Source organism: Lonchura striata, chromosome 3 (genome assembly GCF_046129695.1).
Source record: "Lonchura striata isolate bLonStr1 chromosome 3, bLonStr1.mat, whole genome shotgun sequence".
NCBI lineage: Eukaryota > Metazoa > Chordata > Aves > Passeriformes > Estrildidae > Lonchura > Lonchura striata.
In genome coordinates, this window is record NC_134605.1 from 92,473,230 (window position 1) to 92,491,896 (window position 18,667).

General features: G+C 33.8%; 1 protein-coding gene across 4 annotated transcripts in view; it reads left to right on the plus strand.

The window, feature by feature from the left end:
• The window catches only part of CSMD1 (CUB and Sushi multiple domains 1), a 1,051,796-nt gene that overhangs the window by 917,945 nt on the left and 115,184 nt on the right, over positions 1-18,667 (plus strand). For all 4 annotated transcript variants that reach the window (XM_021551131.2, XM_031504428.2, XM_021551132.2 and 1 more), the window contains 3 exons: positions 1,996-2,065; positions 3,633-3,749; positions 7,643-7,852. In XM_021551131.2, coding sequence (XP_021406806.2) covers positions 1,996-2,065; positions 3,633-3,749; positions 7,643-7,852 — 397 coding nt within the window. The remainder of the gene's footprint in view (positions 1-1,995; positions 2,066-3,632; positions 3,750-7,642; positions 7,853-18,667) is intronic.

Here is an 18,667-nt window from a genome sequence, read left to right on the forward strand (position 1 = left end):
AACAAAGATCCTGAATATCCATATTCAATAGGAAATAGTTTGAATCTTTCCAAAATATTGATGAGAATTCCTATACTGTATGGACTCTGGTGCATACATATCTATATATATAACATGTTAGACAGGACAAGTAAAATAGGATCCAAATTAAAAAGAAATAATAATGAAAATTGTGTTCTATGAGGCACAGTATGTTTTCTATTGAGCAAATACAGACCAGCATAACTTCTCATAATATATTTTTTTTTCTTTTTAGCTGTGAATTTATCCTCAATCTTTAGAGAACATATTCACAGCTAGCAATAACAATCAGCTGTGGATTAGTTTATAATTGAGACTTACCAGAAAAGTCATAGAGCTCAAACTACTACCTGGAGATGCATAAGAAAGGTAATTACCAGCTGTAGGATTAAGTGTCTCCCCACAGGAGGAAACTTTAAAAGACTGGAATCAGAGTGTACTCTTGTTGGAAAGAGGCTTGAAGCTAGATGAATCATTTAATTTTGGTTTTCAAAATATCTTTTATAGGCTATTTTATGTTTTTCCTGACTATGGTAGTTAAATTACGGCTTCCCCCTTGACTCACATCAGAGACATGCAATCACAGAAAACTAGAAAATGAGAATAAAATAAAACAATGCAATTTTGGAAGACTAGAAAGAGGGAGTAAAACAGGGAATATTGCATTAAATAAATTATTCAAAACCTCATCCATTTTGCAAGTAACTAAGATGACACAGTAAGTGCGTGCATATTTTTTCCTTTAAAATGTAGCTTTTAAGAAAAAAAAAATTATTGCATTATCAGTTTAGAGTGTTTTTAGAAGAAAAAGACTAATTTATTTTTCATTACTTTAGTGAAAACCGATCCTTTTTTCCTTTCAAGTAATTTCCTGGATGTATTTCAGTTTGGCTTTCAGAACATGATTGCCTAAATATACTTAACTAAATGATTAATTAAAGGAGTTTTATTTCATGCAGTTCTATGTGATTTCTTTTCAAGGTAGAGTGCAAACATTCTAAATGGTGTGGAAGAAATGTCATCAAATGGATTTTCTTTTACTGCAGTTTACCTGTTCATTCTTCTTATTATTATTATGAGATTATGATTGCTATGGACAAATAATATTTATATAAATCTTCATATTATATTGATTAGATGCACTGTCTTACTAAATTTAGACTCATAATACACCTGGTAAAAATAAACTAGGGATGTTAAGTGACTAGCACGAGTTTGTGTATCCAAATTATCAAAACAGAAACTGAACCTTGTTCTCAGTCCCATGTCTCAGTCTTTGTATCAGTTGTTCTCACTCCTGCTAGTTTATTCAGCTTTAGCATTTCAGCAGCAGAATGCATAATCTGAGTATCTCAAAGGACAGAATTGACTAAAAAGAAGACTTTTTGTGCTACTGTTAAGTTCCCAGTTTGAACTGCTGCTAGGGAAAACAAAGATGGGAGCATTTTGGTCCTAGGCAGTCACCCTGAGGTGTGTGGGGATTAGGCTGTGCAAGTTACAGATATGTCTTGATTTCCTTCCTGCCACCTCAAGTCCGCTTGGTTCTTGTGATTTTTCTTAAAAATAGATGGACTAAATAAAACATGACAGCTATATAAAGAGGCACTTTTATTTCTACAGCTGTGTGTCAAGATGTCAAGATGTTGCAGGAATGCAGTGGGTCATGTTGTGAGGCCATGTGAGAGGTAAAGGCCGGCTGCTGTTTGTTGATGGCAGGCTTGGCATGGTCCACATTGAACATCGGTAGCAAGTAGATGAGGAACAAATTCCTCTCTGTGTCTGTCCAGCAGAAAAATAAGAACATAAAACCTGAACTATTTGAAAATAGAGTTTCATTCAAGAAATTTTTATGTAGTTGGCTAAAATAAGAACATACACTGATTAGATCATCCAGGAGGTCCTTTGTAGCTCTGTCTTTCAGAAAAGTCCCATAAATGAGTATCTGTAATCTGATGTTTTGCCCTTCCCAAACAGGGCCGTTCTCATATTTCTTGTATGCCAGGAACAGTTCGACGCTGGAACTATCCGTCTCCTCTCTGCATTGGTATGGAAATATGTTTTCAGTTTTCTGACCATCAGTCACAAGAAACTCCTGACCTTGTCATGCCCATTGTTCCTGACCTTAATTCTGCTTCATTCAAAAGTTGTTTGTGTTTCCATTTGTATCTATGAAATATGGAAAAAACCCAATTTTTTAAAATGCTATTTTAAAAAAAATCAAATGCTATTTAAGAAAATATTGTGAGAGTGGGCAAAGGAGGAAACCATTTTAATTTTAATATTCAATCAGCAAAAGCTATTCATATTAGTTTCACATCTAAGAGAAATTCAGAATATTGGGATGATACTGAACAACACTAATGGGAAATAATTTTAAAGATTCCTTGTCAAGTTGAGCCCATACATTACTTTGTATTGTCAAGTTCTACAGAAGGAGTCAATTTTGATTTCTATGGAAGCAGTGAATATCCTTCCAATCAGTTTTAGAAAAGGAAAATTTATTCAAATAAAAAATTATTTATTTTAGGCTTTGGGCTCTTTTGTTGTTTCTTTTCTTTTCATGGTAACCTTATATTTCATCTTGCATACTAAATATAGTTCCTTCTTGAAAACATTGAGCTCCTTGAATTATGAAATTGTGCTATCCTGGGAGCAAAAATATTCTTAAGAAAACAAAGAAACCCTTAAAACATAACCCTCCCTCTTCTCTCACCTCTAACACTTAAAATATTGATTTTTATAGAATGAAAGCCAAAATCAGTACAATTATTACAACAGACAGTATCACAGTATCACAGTATCACAGTATCACACTTGTGTTATCAGATCATGTGTCAATGTAATGCCTGGCATGAAGACTCACAGGCTTTAAAGTTAAGATTCTTGAAATAATAGATTTAAATTGCAATATTCTAATTTGATTTCTTGAAGCTATTCTTACTTTGTATTACTGTCCTAGTGTATGTGTAAACTCAGCCACTTTTTTGCAGGTTGCCTCACATATTTATGGATTAACTTTATATCATCTTAAATTATGAAAATGGGTTTTCAATTTCCAAACATACAAATTTGGTAAATAGAAGAATACCAGTAGAAAACAAAGAATTATTTTTTTTATGCAGCAAGCCTATCTTCTTTCTAAATTAATGCAAAAACTGTGTATGTGGGGGGGGGCGTTATTTGCTTGTTTGTTTTTAAATTCAAGTGTATTTTCAGTTATATTGAGTAATGGATATGTTGCTGTATCATGATTTGGGATCATAATTCAGTTTAATTCCAGATTTGTTTCTATGATTGTGAAACATATCTCAGCATAGCCCCAGACCTTTTTAACAGTAATTGCCAAGCTGAGACAATGGGTTGCCCGGTCTATATGTGCAAGTACACATTTGTAGTTTGATTACAGTGAATATATCACCTTAAATAAAGATTTTGTTCTAAATTGCATCCATTTTTTTTCTCCTTCATGAGGAGAGTTTTGACTATGATAAATTTCACTACTTCGGGGTCATTGGAACAAAATGGAAAATCCAATTTTAATTAAGCATATGTCAAATACTAAGAAATAATACTAATAAAAGATACTGTGATTTTCTTTTTGTTTTAAATAGCTAAATGTGGTGGAACACTGACAAACATGGCTGGTGTTATCCTGAGCCCAGGTTTTCCTGGAAATTACCCTAGTAACTTAGATTGTACATGGAAAATTCTATTGCCTATTGGATATGGTAAGTAAACTTTGATTGGAAGAGTAGTTATTTGTAATAATCAGATTTAAATATATATATTATATATATACACATATATATATTATATATATACACATATATATAATATATTATTACAAATATCTTAGTTCCAATATGAAGTGGTATTTATCCAGTGAATGTATTGTGAACCCTTACATAATTATTTTCTACATTTGAAATGAAAATGGTTGGCAATTTAAAAATGTGTCTTTGCTAGAGAAACTTGTTATTAACTCAGCCTGTCTCAGAAACTGATTTCAAAGCAAATGAGATCTGTGGAATGAAGATATATCAGAAAAAAAAAAAAAAAAAGACTTCTAAATTAAATAATGGTCTTTTGTTCTCCAAGTGGCTTTTTAAACAGTATTTTATGTTTTATAAAAATAGATAAAACCTCACTTCTAGAACTAAAAATTTGGTTAAAAGCATTCTCAAACTGTAATCCAAATCCTAAATTGCAAACTTAGAATCTTTCAAGGTTTACATTAAAACTACTGTCATAAAAAAAAGTCTTCACAAATAAGTCGTAACTATGTTGAAAAGGTAATAATAGATAATACGGAATCTGTAATTTAATGTACAAAACACAGTCTTCTATCATTATCAGAACTGAAAGAGGAATAAGTTTTCTTGTTGTGAAACTCCATGTCCCATACTGTCAATTCAATGCCAATGCTTAATAAGAAAAATAATTTTACAAGCTTGTTACTAATTTAAAAATAATTTTAAAAACTTATTACTTATTTGAGGAAATTAGTTTATTTTCCATATTCTCCATTTGCATTCATAAGAGGGATTTCTCTAGTGAGATGTGCTACTTTCATAGTACTTTACAAAGTTAATCTGTAAAAGAAATACTTTGCTGATGCTTTGCTGCTTAGAATCAATGAGCACCTGATAAAACTCATCCATCATCACTATGGATACCCTTAGTAGCCTTAGATATCTTTATAGATGTAGGAGAACCACAGCCGGAAGTTTGTCTGTGGTATGGACATTCTCCAGCTACATTTGCAGGAAATATAAATGATAAGCAATGTCATCCTAATTAGGTTATTATAATACTGCCTTTGAAAAATAGTCCTTCATATGTCTCAGAGTTGGTCTTTTCCTTTTAGGCTTTTCCATGCAGAAAATGTTTCATTAATTAATTGTACAAGAACATCTTGTATCCTGTTATTACTTTTCTCACTTCTCTGAAAGTCTCTGGTGGTGGTAATTTTCTAAATAGAAAAGATAAGAGCTTTGTTTAGTAAGGGGTTTAACACATACAGGGTGATCATAGCACTGAGCTATCATTTCCTTCAAAAATACTACAAAGGACGTTTTTTACCACCAAATTCCAACAGTGATATTTTTCCCCAAGTATTTGTTAAATAATCCAGATATAATATCTTTATATCAGATTTAAAAATTGTATTTGCTGTAATCTTTCACAAAGTACTTCTACTTGGATATTATTTTAATTAGAAATATATGCTTGTCTACTGAAAAGCTGTTTGTTTACATATATTGTATTGTATCAAAACAGCTGTCTGCTTAAACAAGGTCTAACAATAAACTTGTGGGAGCTAAATGTGTCCCAAAATATAGTGCTCTCTTCATTACATGAAAATATATCAGTCATGTAAAAGAAGATACTACTAAAGTCCAAATATTTTAAAATAGAGAATATATATTTTCAAGTAAGTTGATGTGATTTTAAAATGATCTCATGTAGCTGTTAATTAATTAACATTTATGAAAACAATTACCTCAGCTTGGAGTTTTCATTATTTAGAGTACATTCAAGTGAGAAAGGAAGTGCTGTTGAGATTCAAGCTGGAAGTAATATATATATAGTTTGACCAGATAATGACTTATTTTCTGTAGCTATCAGTTTTATTCCATGTAATTTTATGTAAGAAATTGTTTAGTGTAGAAAAATTCTTCTCTGATATATCAAATTGACATTTATAAATTGGACTTAAGGCTTGAGGGACATATACAACCTGTTCTCTAATTGAAATTAGCATGTTTGAAACTATTTTAGGTAGTCTATTTTTTTTTAATTACCTTTAAACCTACTTTTTTTACTTTTATAATGCAAAGCCTTTCTATACTGAATATTTACAACAAGACATAGAAATTTCTTCTCAGAAATTAAATTTAAATGATTTATGAGTAAAGGTACTTTGTCGCTCATCAGAGAATAATTCATAACAGTAGATTACTTTTATTAAAATACCTAAACAATGTTTGGGCCGTATATAAATATGCCAAATTTGATTATCTGCTTGTCACTTTCTCAATTTAGATATAACATTAAGTGGCTGCTCAATTTTTTATCATTTCTATGATAAATATCCAGTCTGTTGGGAATCACTAGCCACTGATACTGAAGTCAAGATGTTTCCAGGCTGCTTGGTGCCCTATCTCATCTCAAATCTTGAGGGCATTGTAAAATTAGTGACTTCATTCAAGTCAGACTGGCCATATCAAACATCATACAGAGATGGCTGATATTATGACTCTGATACATTTGGTGTGTACCTCTCTATTGATAGCCTCACTGGATAAAATGTTGTTATACAGCAGCTGAAATACTTGTTTTCATACTTCCCACTTTGCATAGGTCAGAGAAGAATTAAATATCCCATATTTTTACAAGTGTTCCATAAAAGCCAGTTTATTTGGTAGCTTATTTAATTTGTCTCACAGAAAAAAAATCTTTTTTATACTATTGATTCAATCTTAAACTGCAGAGGTGAAGAAATCAGCTGTAAACAAGACTGAGTAAATTACCCTGGTAATCTGTTACTCTGGTAATTAATCTATAATATTGTCTCCTGGAATGAAGAATATGTCTCTACTGCTAAGTAAGAATGTCAAGCAGAGTTAAGGAATTGACTATTTCACACTGCTTTGTTGGCTCATTCAGAAATTCTGGTTTATTCTATTATAGCTGGTTCTTCACAGTCTACCAGAGCAAAGTTAGGCCTATAAAGTGCAGTTGCAAGTTACTTGATCCTAGGCTTCCAAACCAGTGATTCATCCCTCATTTCTGTTTTGATGTGATACATACATGGTTTAAGACTGGATTCCAGGTCCTTAGTCCGCAGGAAGTAATACCAGAACTTCAGAACAGCTCTTCCCATGAGATTATGCTCATACTCCTGACTGTTCTGCATGTTTTGAATACTGAAAAACCTTATTCAAGTGCCTGATTCCTGGAGAGGGTTTCTGGTAAATTGTCTCAAGGCCCTGTCACTAGTCAGGAGTTCAGTGCATCTTTTAAGGCTGCATATGGGGTAAAATGGCTCCAAAGACACACTGGCCCAAGCTAGAGGGAAAAGGAAACAAATATAGGTGACTCAGGGCAGGAAGAACAAGGTAGAGTAGATAGCTGGAACTAGGTAGATGAACTTCTGCCTCAGGAAGTTTGCTCTGTATGTAACCTAGCTGATCCTGAGCCTCTGGGAGAGGCCTTGGCTGAGCTACAGAGATGCACCTGGCATGGCAGAGCCCCAGCCATGCCGTGGCACAGCAGGATTTGTGATTTGCCCCTCCCTTGAGTCTTTGTGTTGATTGGCTTAGGAATATGAAAAATCTCTGTATTGACAAAGTATTGACTTTGTGACTTTATGGCTGACATTCATTTTTCCCTTCATGTGTCGTTATGATATTTATGGGTAACCAAAAAAATTAGAAACTCCAACTCTTGTAATACTTATCAGCTATTTCTTTAATTCAAGCATCCCACTTTGAATAGTGACTAAAATACATAGTGCCTGTAATAACTATTATCATGTACATGCTTTACTATTAAGCAACATGACTTTACTATTAAGCAACATGAGTTAAAATTTTTTCTTCCTTTCTCAATGCTACAGGTGCACACATCCAGTTTCTGAATTTCTCCACTGAAGCAAATCATGATTTTCTTGAAATTCAGAATGGGCCTCAGCACACCAGTTCTATGATTGGCCAGTTTAGTGGAATGGAACTCCCCTCACCCTTGCTAAGTACTACTCATGAAACACTTGTCCATTTTTATAGTGATCACTCAGAAAACAGGCAAGGATTTAAGATGACATACCAAGGTAAGTATGAGCTAGCACAATGATCCTTAGGATTAGAAACAAAAAGTAAAATTTCAATTGTTTTTAATATTATTTTAGAAGATATGTTTGGTATATATTATATAGCATTTTAAAATCTGTAGATTGTTTAATAAATAGATTGGAATTTTTAAAATTGAAATTGTGTTGAGTTGAAATCTTTGTTCTATTGATGCAAAAGCCTGAGAAGGTGATGTTATTTGCCAAATGTCAAATAGCTGATAACCCTTTCCATTCCATGTACCAATTCATACTTCTAATATTTACTGTCTTGTTTTCCCATTTCCATAATCTTCCTATGATTAATGTAATAGTAAAATTTGCTTTAAATATTTGGATGAAAAGTTTTATAATTTCCTATGTTAGTATTTGCAGTCTAGAATCCTGTGAAAACTATCAGGAAATGAAAAAAAAAAAACCACCAGATAATACATTCTCTATCCATTTTCAAACACATATAATCAGTATTTGAAAATGTGAACATTTTGTGGTCATTGACTTTGGCTTTTTTCTTCATCTTCATTGTTTGTTTGCTTGTTTGTTTCCCCACTAATGACAATAAATCACCATTTTTGAACTGTTAAAATCATCTTACTGTCAACAGTTGAGCACTATTACAGGAGCTAAACAGTTTAGCACAATGGAATTGATTGTTTTTCAGATATCTGTGAGGGAGTTCATGCCACCTTATTCTAGGATCTTAATTTGGATAACTTAATTATGTGTTGGGGGTTAACACTATGTGTGGGCAGTTAAACACCAGACTACCACTCGCTCACTTCCTACCTACCCCAGTGGGATGGAGGAAGAGGAAAGGAATACTAAAAGCAAGAAATATTGGGGAAAAGATAAAAAACATTGTTTAACAGGTGAAGGATAAGGTGAAGAAAAGAGGAAAAAAATTAAAAGTGATGCAAAGGCAACCACTCACTACCTCCCACAGGCAGACCGATGCCCAGCCAAAGATGGCTAATGTCTCTAGTCTCCCACTTTTCTCTTTCGTTGCTGAACATCATTTTATGTGGTATGGATGATCTCTTATTAGTTCAGGTCATCTGCCTGGTTGTGTCCTCACCCACCCTATTGGATATTCCCAATTTATTTACTGGCAGAGCATAGTGGGAAACAGAGATGGCCTTGATGTTGTTCAGCAAACAATGTTCAGCAAAAGCCAGAACATTCCTGTGTTATCAGTATTCTTTTGTCCACAAATCAGACACATCACCGTATGTCTTCACAAAAGACAGCAAATTCTGTAATTTCCAGGTCCAGTATAGCATTTATTTGCATACACACACATATACACATTTATAGTTAGATCATATCTGTGGAGTCAATGGACAGTGAGGAAGATTCTGAACACCTGAATTAGACTGGTGTTCATAAAGCATGCCCACAAAGAAATCATGATTCTCTGCCATCTGTAGAATTTTTTTCTGTCACAGTCTTACAAGTATAGAATATTTTCACATCACATTCACCTAATCTTAGTTTTCTTCTGAGCAGTCAAAAAAATTGTGATTTTCAAGTTATAGAAATGACAGTAAAATATAACGCCATGTGGTATATTTTCTATATTTTCTCCAGTACTCTTTGTTCTGGTTCTATTTAGTGTGTTTTCCCTTGCCATAACAAGCTCTTCCTTACTAACAGCATTTTCTGCCCTGAAACTTGTAGTTAAAGAATACGTTGTTTGTAGACTGTATAACATGTTCTTCCAGAGGCAGTGTTGCAGCTTGTGCAAAAGTGCATAGTTTTATTACTCTTTTCTTCTATTCTTCCCTTTCTTACTTAGTCCAGTAGAATTGTTTGATCTACTCTGAAGTAAATGGGAAGGTGAAGAGGACATGATACAATAGGAACTGCTATTTTTTGGTTCATTCTAATCAACTCTTGTTAAAATCACTTGCTTTTTAGATAAGTTGCATGCTTTCTACTTCTCCCACTTGCTACTTGTTAGCCGTCAACAAACCTAGCATTATGAGTTCCTCAATGACAGTGTAAAATTTTGTCTTATTATGTAAACATTGGAAAAACAATTCACTTAAAGCCAGAGCAAGGTATTATGAAATATTACATTTTTGCATTACATGGGCCTTATAATAAAATATTTAGAAAAGTGATGAAAACTGTGTTAGTAGTGTTCCCAAAATAAAAGAAAATGTCAAAAAATATTATTCATTGGAAATCAGAAACTTATGCTAGTATTTTCCAAGTACTTACAGAAAAAATCCAGAAAAATTATTAAATTCTCAACAAAAGTACTAATTTGATGTATTTTCATAGGTAACTTATTAGTCTCATAGTTATAATAGTAGAACAAAAAAACATAACCAAGAAAGAGTAAAACTGTAATATTTGTGTCATTCTAATTTCAAATTAAAAATATAACTAGTATTTATCTCATTTCACAAATAGTGTAATTATATAGTAGATATGTAGCTATTTGCATTACCAAATGCATACACATTCATCCAGTTTTATACTTCCCATGAGTGAGAAGCAAAGCAATTTCTTTTGTCAAGATAACTCATGCAGTTCATTTTATGTATTACTTCTTACCTATAGAGACAGTATTTTAGTGTGTGTGTGTGTGTGTGTGTGTGTGTGTGTGTGTGTGTGTATGTGTATGTTAAAAAATTTATGGGTTTAAAACATTTAAAAAAACCTGACAACATAATCCACTTCAATAAAAAGTCAAGTGCTGGAAAAAATTAATCCTTCTAAAAAGTATTTATGATTCATTGGAGTGATTTTTTTCTAATGTGGAAAGTCAGTAACACAGTTGTGTTAAATTTTTAAGTGATTAGGATCTACCAGCTAAGCTCACTATATTGAATTTATAATTTACTTGTGGTTTGTTTTCCATATTCTTCATTTTCTTCATTGTGCAAACAGATATGGAACTTTTCTTCTTTAAAACTGAATTGTCTTGCATGTGTTTATTTTTCTTCACAAAGCAGAAACTCTGTTGCCTTTGAGATCACAGATTACACTAGCTATTTCTACTGAAAATATCTAGCATTTCTGTGATCATCATATATTATAACTTTATATTGAGCTAAAATAACTTGCTCAGCATCATTTAGAAAATATAGGAAATTGTACACTCAGTTGTACACTCAACAGAGAATACAGTCAGTGTATTCTCTGTTCTTCTCTTGCCCTCTGAAAGAAAATGCCAGTGGTTTACAAATGAGCAATTTTATTGTCTGCTTTATCATACAAAGTATATGATGGTTTTCATAACTGACTTTTTTTTTCCTGTTCCATATCTGTTGCTTTTGATACTTAGTTATCTTTTTTGATGGATTATCTGGATTTTCCTATTCTTTTTAGTATTTTATTTCTCAGTTATTTTCTCTTCCTCTTAGAAATTGCTGCAAATAATTATTCATTACTCCAATGTTATTCTTTTCCTTTTCCTTTCTTCCCTCTTAAAAGTGTTGTTTTCCTTTCAATAAATCAAATGCCATAGGAGTCTTAGCCTGATTTGTTTAGATGATGGAATTTAGCATTGTTTTGTTGCCTGGCTGTCACCCTTCTGAGTATACCTTTGTTACACAGTTTCAAAAGCATTGGCCCATTGCAGTGAAATCTCATGGTTCTGAAATAAAACTCTTGTTGAGAAGATGCAGCATTACTCCACAGATACCATTACAGTTTGGCTTGCTGGATACCAAGTCAGAATATTCTTTGTCACAACTTAATTTAATATGCAATGTCTTCCCTAATTGCTATTCCTGGTAGATAAATGTGGGAGGGAAATAAAATATGAGAGCTTGGTAGAGGTGTCACATTGAAAATCTTCTTATGAGCAAAACGAGTACTGTTATATGGAAAGCTGAGAATTTCTTTTTATTCCAATTGATGCTCACACAGTTAAATTGTCTACTTTTGTCATTTCTAGAAATGAATTTGCAAAGCAAAGCAAATGGACCTGAGCTCCTAACATCTTTATACATTTAACCAGCTGCTTTTTTCAGACTACTTCTAATTGATCTCATTTTAGGATGTCCTAATATACTATAATTGGGAAAAAAATGTTTTATAAACAAAAAAAAACCCATTACTTTTCTAATAATGAAATTAATTTAATTTACCCTTAAAAAAGAGGAGTGGGCAAAAAGAACACAGAGTTACAGTCATATTTGCCAAATCGTTCTAGTTGTATGAATGAATGTGTTGCATATTAGTGAATGTGTTACATATTAGAAATGCCCACAAGCTTGCATAGCTTAATTCAAATCTGATCTGTTGTATTTAAATTACATTAAAAGGATTTTAAGATTAAATTCAGGATTTTTACTTTATTGTACTAAATTCAGTTCAATTCAAAGACAGATTTTTTTTAAGTGAAAATAATTGCCTTTTCTGCTAACCAGAATACAATATGTATGGGCACTGAGGTAGCAGACTTATTTGCTAGGTAAATACTTTTTTTGTAGATACCAATCTAAAAATAGAGATGGGTGATGGCTATGCTTACTCAATCAATGCATGCAATGCTTGCATGCAGTAAAAAGAAATGAAGATTTCTAGAGATGTTAGCATTTTATGAAGGATAAGGTTTGTTGATAACCCCTCATCTCAAAGGAAAGCAAAGAATATGAACATTGTAGAGTGAATTATGAAACTAATAATGCTATTTCTCAGTTTTTTCTACTGATTTTCCGAAGGCAGATAAATGGTTATCAGATCAAATTTTAATATAGCTTGGAATTGTACTCTGAACAAATTATTTTTGGGAAGAAGAAAAGTGAATGCACACTGAGAACTGTAAAATATTTTCTACCCATACTTGTTGAGATCTAGTGCTGGTCCTTGAGCCTGTGAATTCTCACAGCAAGGATTTGAAAATATAACCTAAATCACTTAGATACTGTGTATTTCAGAAGGCATTAAAAAGCTTTGTCTCCTTAGCAGGACCCTGGGGAAATTACAGCTCTCAGTACCATTGCTGATCAGATTGGTTTATGCTCTATATTTTCATATCTTCTTTTCCCTTCAGCTTTGCAATTGCAATGCATTGGGAATGGTGGGCATTCCACTGTGTTAAAAATGGATTGCTAAGTTTCTGTGTCTTGTGGAACCTTTGTTTCACCTGCAACAAGAAGGAAGTTTGTAGTGATTGCCTGTTGACTTACTGGAATAAGTTAGAATTTTTTTTTTTCAAGATAATGAAAGAACTTTCAAAGTGCTTGATTTTTTTAAAGAGCAACATTTAAGTTTAATTACATTTTTCCACTGTTTAAATAAGTGTTTTACTGTTTAGTTAAAAAACAGAAGCATTGAGAAAGACTGTCTCTTGTTATGAGTGTTGCAGTTTTGCCACCTATGTAAAACAGCAAAGAGAGGAAACAACCACAAATACTTAGAAGAACATTTCTATGCCATTTGACTAGTGATCTTGAGGTTCTGACACCCCCATATATGTCAAATATCAATACTTGAGATATAAACAGTCTCTGTACTCTAGGTCTAAGAAGAAAAGTCATGGAAGTTTGATTGGTAAGCTGTTATACCAGGTCAAAAGAAATAAATAGTTTTTATGGCCTTTGAGGGATTCATAACAGAATTTAGTGCACAGAAGAATACAGTTAATCTAATGGTTCATAAGACATATTTGGGGGTTTTAATTCCTGTCCATATTAATGTTACCTCATCTTTTAATATTTATGGAACATCTTTTTTTTTTTTTTTTCCACATAACTTATCCTTTAGGACTTGAGCTTCTTTAAGGGAAGCAGAATAAATGTTTGATTTGTATTATTTTTACTGTGGAAGTTCTAGTTCCTATTATTGGAACTGTAAGACTATTTTCAGTCTGCTCTGAATTTCAATATAACATAAAGCTGTATATGAAATAAGAATCTTACTCTCATACGTTTAAGAGTTTGATCAATATGGTCCAGAAAATGTACAGGAAAATGTTCTAATTTCCCTCTCTTTCTTCCACAAACACTCATGAACACACAAAACATGATTTAAACATGTTTAATCTGATAGCTTTAACTGAAAAAAAAGATGATTATGTTAGAGCTTCTGAGCCTTAGGAATCATGGAATGAAGAGAGGATTGTTGAAAAGTTACTGTATTTCTAAAATGGCTTCAAATTATGTCCTAAGGCAGGAATGCTAAAGGAAATAAAATCTTTTGAGGGCCCTGTAGCAAATTATTTTCTAAGTCATTAATTATGTTTTGTGATTCTAGTCCTGAGTCATGGCATCTGTAAAGATTATGGTCTTTGGTGCCTACAACAATAAACTGAGGTTCTAGATTGCCAGTCCTATCCTGTGCTCCAACAATGTGTATCCTGGGCTTTCATAAAAAGAGACATAACTAGCAGATCAAGGCAGGTGATTCTTTCCCTCTCCTTCCCTCTCTTGAGACCCCACCTGGAGTTCTGCATTCAATTCTGGTGCTTCAAGCACAAGAGAGGCACGGCCCTGTTCAAGTGGGTCCAGAGGAAGACTACAAAGTAAATGGCAGGCTGGAGCACCTCTCCTGTGAAGAAAAGCTGAGCCTAAATAAGAAGGTTTCAGAAAGTCCTTATTGTGGCCTTTCACAATCTAAGAGGGTGTTTTTAAAAATAAGAGGGGAGACTTTTTACCAGGGCCTTTAGTAGTCAGCAGTTTTAAATAAAAGACAGTAGATGTATTTTGGACATAAGGAACATAAGATGAGGGTGGTGAGACACTGAAACAAAAAAAAGTTTGACTCCCTGAAGGTCTTCAGTCAATTTAGATGGCACATTTAGCAGTCTGATCTACTGAAATATGTCCTTGCCCATGGCAGGGAAGTTGGAACTAGATCAACTTTAAAGGGCCTTTCCAACAAAACTCATGGTAGGCCAGTCTAGACTGAGAAGTGGATTTTTTATTGAGTCAGTAGTTATAAACACGATGATACTGAAGGAATGTACAAGAAGCCTAAATATAAATTTTAAGTGAGCTAATTATGACTCTTCTAGCATTTGAGTGATTTCATGCTCAATTCTCTGGTAATACCATTTTTCTGTAAAGCAATTATATGTTTGAGTGTTACAGAAGTGGAAGTGTTACTTCCATGCCAAGTGTATGTGGCACTTGGAAAGCCAATAAGTCACTCTAGTTCTTATGTAAGATGGTAAATATATTTGAAACATAACAGCAAGGTAGCAAAGAATCAATTACATTTCTTTTGTGATATACAGTCTTTTCTTATCAGTGGAAAATATACTGCACAAATAAATGACAAATGGCTATATGAGATAATTTTAAAATTCAAATATTTGACCTCTGCCAGTATTGGAATGAAATACTTTTCTCAGATTTCCTATATGTTTTATTTCAGGCTCTCACTAGAGTTTTTGTCTGCAGTCAAACAGAATCTCAGTTTGCAAAGCTCAGTAGCAAACAAATCTTAGGGCATGACAGTCATAAAAAGAGCTTTCTATTGCAAGGTGTGACATCAGGATTTGTTGGCAGTATTTATTAGTCATAACTACTGAATAATTAATTATTCTGTTAAATCAGATGTTATTGCATATATCAAAATAACAAAGAAGAATATAATTAATATTTATGTTAAAACTATAGAACATATTTCCTGAGTGACCTGTAAATCATAATAGTCACATGGATCACCTGACCAATAATTTATGAGTAATCTGTACAATTTATACCAGAATATACAAGCAGTGTATGTTAAAATTTTACACCTTATTTTCTAAAATAACAAATAGCAAAACAAACAGTTTTACTCTGTTCATATGCAAATGCTTTTACCCCTAACTGACTGACCTTCAAATTTACAGTGATTTGCTTTAGGCATAGGTTCTCCTCTTACTAAAACAAACCCCCAAAATTCCTGTATGTATTTTGTTTGCCTTATTTACAACAGGCAAAAGGCATACACATTTCTCAATAAAGAATAGCAAGAATTTTAAAAGCTAGGCTTTGTTTTATTCATTTACAATCCAAATGACAGTAAGGGATGTTGTTAACAAATCTATGGGCCTGATAGGACTTATCCAAGAGTCCTCAAAGAGCTGGCTGATGTCACTGCAAAACCACTGTCTATTTTTGAGCAGTTTTATGAGTCTGAAGAGGTGCCAGCTGACTCAAAGCTGGTTAACATTGTGCACGTTTTCAAAGAGGGCAAGAAGGAGAACCCCAGAAACTATAGGCCTGTCGTTCTTCAGTGTGTGGTAAAGTTATGGAGAAGCTTATTCTGGAAGGTATTGAAAAACACCATAAAGACAATGGAGTTGTTGGTCACAGCCAGTACGGCTTCATGAGAGGAAAGTCCTGCTTATCAAACCTGCTTTCATTTTATAACAAAACAAAACACTTAGTGAACCACAGGAAGTCAGTTCATGTGGTCTACTTGGATTTCAGGAAAGCTTTTGATGTTGTTTCATACAGGATCCTTCTGAGCAAAATGCCAGCATACAACTGGATAAACACATCACCTGATGAGTGAGCAGCTGGCTCATGGCTTGGGCACAAAGGGTGACAGTAACTGGGGTGACATCAAACTGGGGATCTGGCACTAGTGGGGTCCCACTGGGCTCCATCTTAGGTCCTGTGCCCTCCCACATCTTTGTAGGTAACCTGGAGGCAGAACTGGAAGGGATACTAAAAAAGCTGGCAGATAAAACTTGAACAAGCTGCTGAGTCTCTTGAAGGCACAGAGTCCCTGCAGAAAGACCTCAGCAAATTAAAAGTTTGGACAATCACCAACCATATGAGGTTCAACAGGGAAAGTGCTGGATTTTTCACCTGGAATGCACCAACTCTGGCTGTACAGACAAGCTGGGGAACAAGATGCTGGAAAGCAGTGCCACAGAAAGGGACCTGGGGGTCCTGGTCAATGACAAGTTTTGTCTGAGCCAGCAAGTGCCCTGGCAGCCAGGCAGGCCAACCTTGTCCTAGGGGACATTAGGCGCAGCATGGCCAACCAGGCAAGATTGTCCCACTCTGCTCTGCCTGGGCAGCCTCACCTCAAGTCCTGTGTAGACTTTTGGGCACTGCATAAATGAAAGATTTTAAACTATTAGAGAGTCCAAAGCAGGGCAACAAAGAAAGTGAAGGGCCTCAAGGGGAAGCTGTATGGAGAGCGGCTGAGGTCCCTTGGCCTGTCCAGCCTGAAGGAGATCGAGGAGAGACCTCATTACAGTCTACAAGTTCCTCACCACCTGCTGATTGATGCCAGAATCCCCTTCTTGAACCCAGATCAGCCACCCTTCTGGGTAACTGCTCCCAGTTTGTATACCAGTCATGATGTTCTGTGATATGAAACATCCCTTTGGTCAGTTCAGGTCACCTGTCCCAGCTATGCTCCTTCCCATTTTGTTTATATTTTCTTTTTTTGCATACCACCTCACTGGCAGAGCATGAGGAAAAAAAAAAAAATTAAAATGAGCAGAAATTAACTTTTCCCTGGCAGAAACCAGGACAATACCCACCTCTTATTCCATATAATTTTTGTCACACCAAGTGTCAATACTCCCTAATATCCCATGACCTTCCCTATTTATCTTTTTTGATACATATACACACAATCATCACTTCCTTCATCTATGGAAAACCTATGTCAAATCTGTCAGGATTCCCTCTCTTACCAGAGTGGTTCCTGCCTTATCTTTTTATGTAGATCAGTGGGAGAGTTGTGGGGTTTGTTTTTTTTTTTTTTTTGTAACTGATTTTTAATACTAACTTCAAAAATTCTGAGATTGTGTAAAGTACTTTCAAAACACAATATATGAATACTGTATTGTGACAAGTTAACCAATAAGGAAGCATGGTATTCATTTCCTCAAAAGGTTCTGCAATCAAAGTTGAAATATTCTAGTACTTACTGTCATTGTTCCAAAACATTGTTGTTATAACTGTTGGGCACTGCATTGCTACATCTTTAAAAAAAAAAAAAAATCTGTGAGATCCTCTGACCTTCTGGAATAATTTCTATTCTATTTCTAATATAATTTGTTAAACAGATTTTTATATAGTTTAATATTTCAGTCTTGATACAATACTCTTCAGAGTACTGTACTCTTAAATAATCTTTCTATTGCTCTGTTTTGTATAAAGATGTTGATAATGATATTATCAGTATTAGTACTACACAAATGATAGCAGGAGTAATAATAACATTTAAAATTTATGAGCCATTACTAGATTTAGCACAAAATTGTATGAACCACAATTTAGGGAGAATAAATCTTTTGTATTTCCTTTCAGTAGCAATTAATTTTTATTCTTAGGTTTTGAAATTCTTTTCTTAATTTTTTGTTATTTGAGAGAAGGGGGATCTGATTTTTTAGAGGATTTCAGAATATTTCCAGTACCACTACATCTTTTCCAATTTTCTAGCATTACAAACACTGAATTCTGGATTTGCTAAAGGAATTAGGGCAAAGAAGAAGGCTCTCTCGACGTAAATCTTCTTATTGCACAGCATGACTGTAATTAGCAATGACTAAAAAACTTATTGCCAGTAGTTGTACTTCAGTGAACCAATTAACTACAAACTTCACTTTAAGTAAGCACTTAAGTGTATCTAAAATATATGTTTAGCTTAGTCTTGCTGAAATGGCTTGTTTAAATAATCAATTTCAGAATAATACACTTCTAGGATGAACATGTTCATATTGTAAAGGTTAACTGTGAAAAAAAGTAACAAAATAATTCGTTCAAGAATATGTTCATCATATTCTCTTGCCATATTTTTAGAGCTTGTACTTAACAACATGTGGATACAGAGCACACTGGTATTATTATACTTGTTTCAACTTTCTTCTGACAGAAGAGT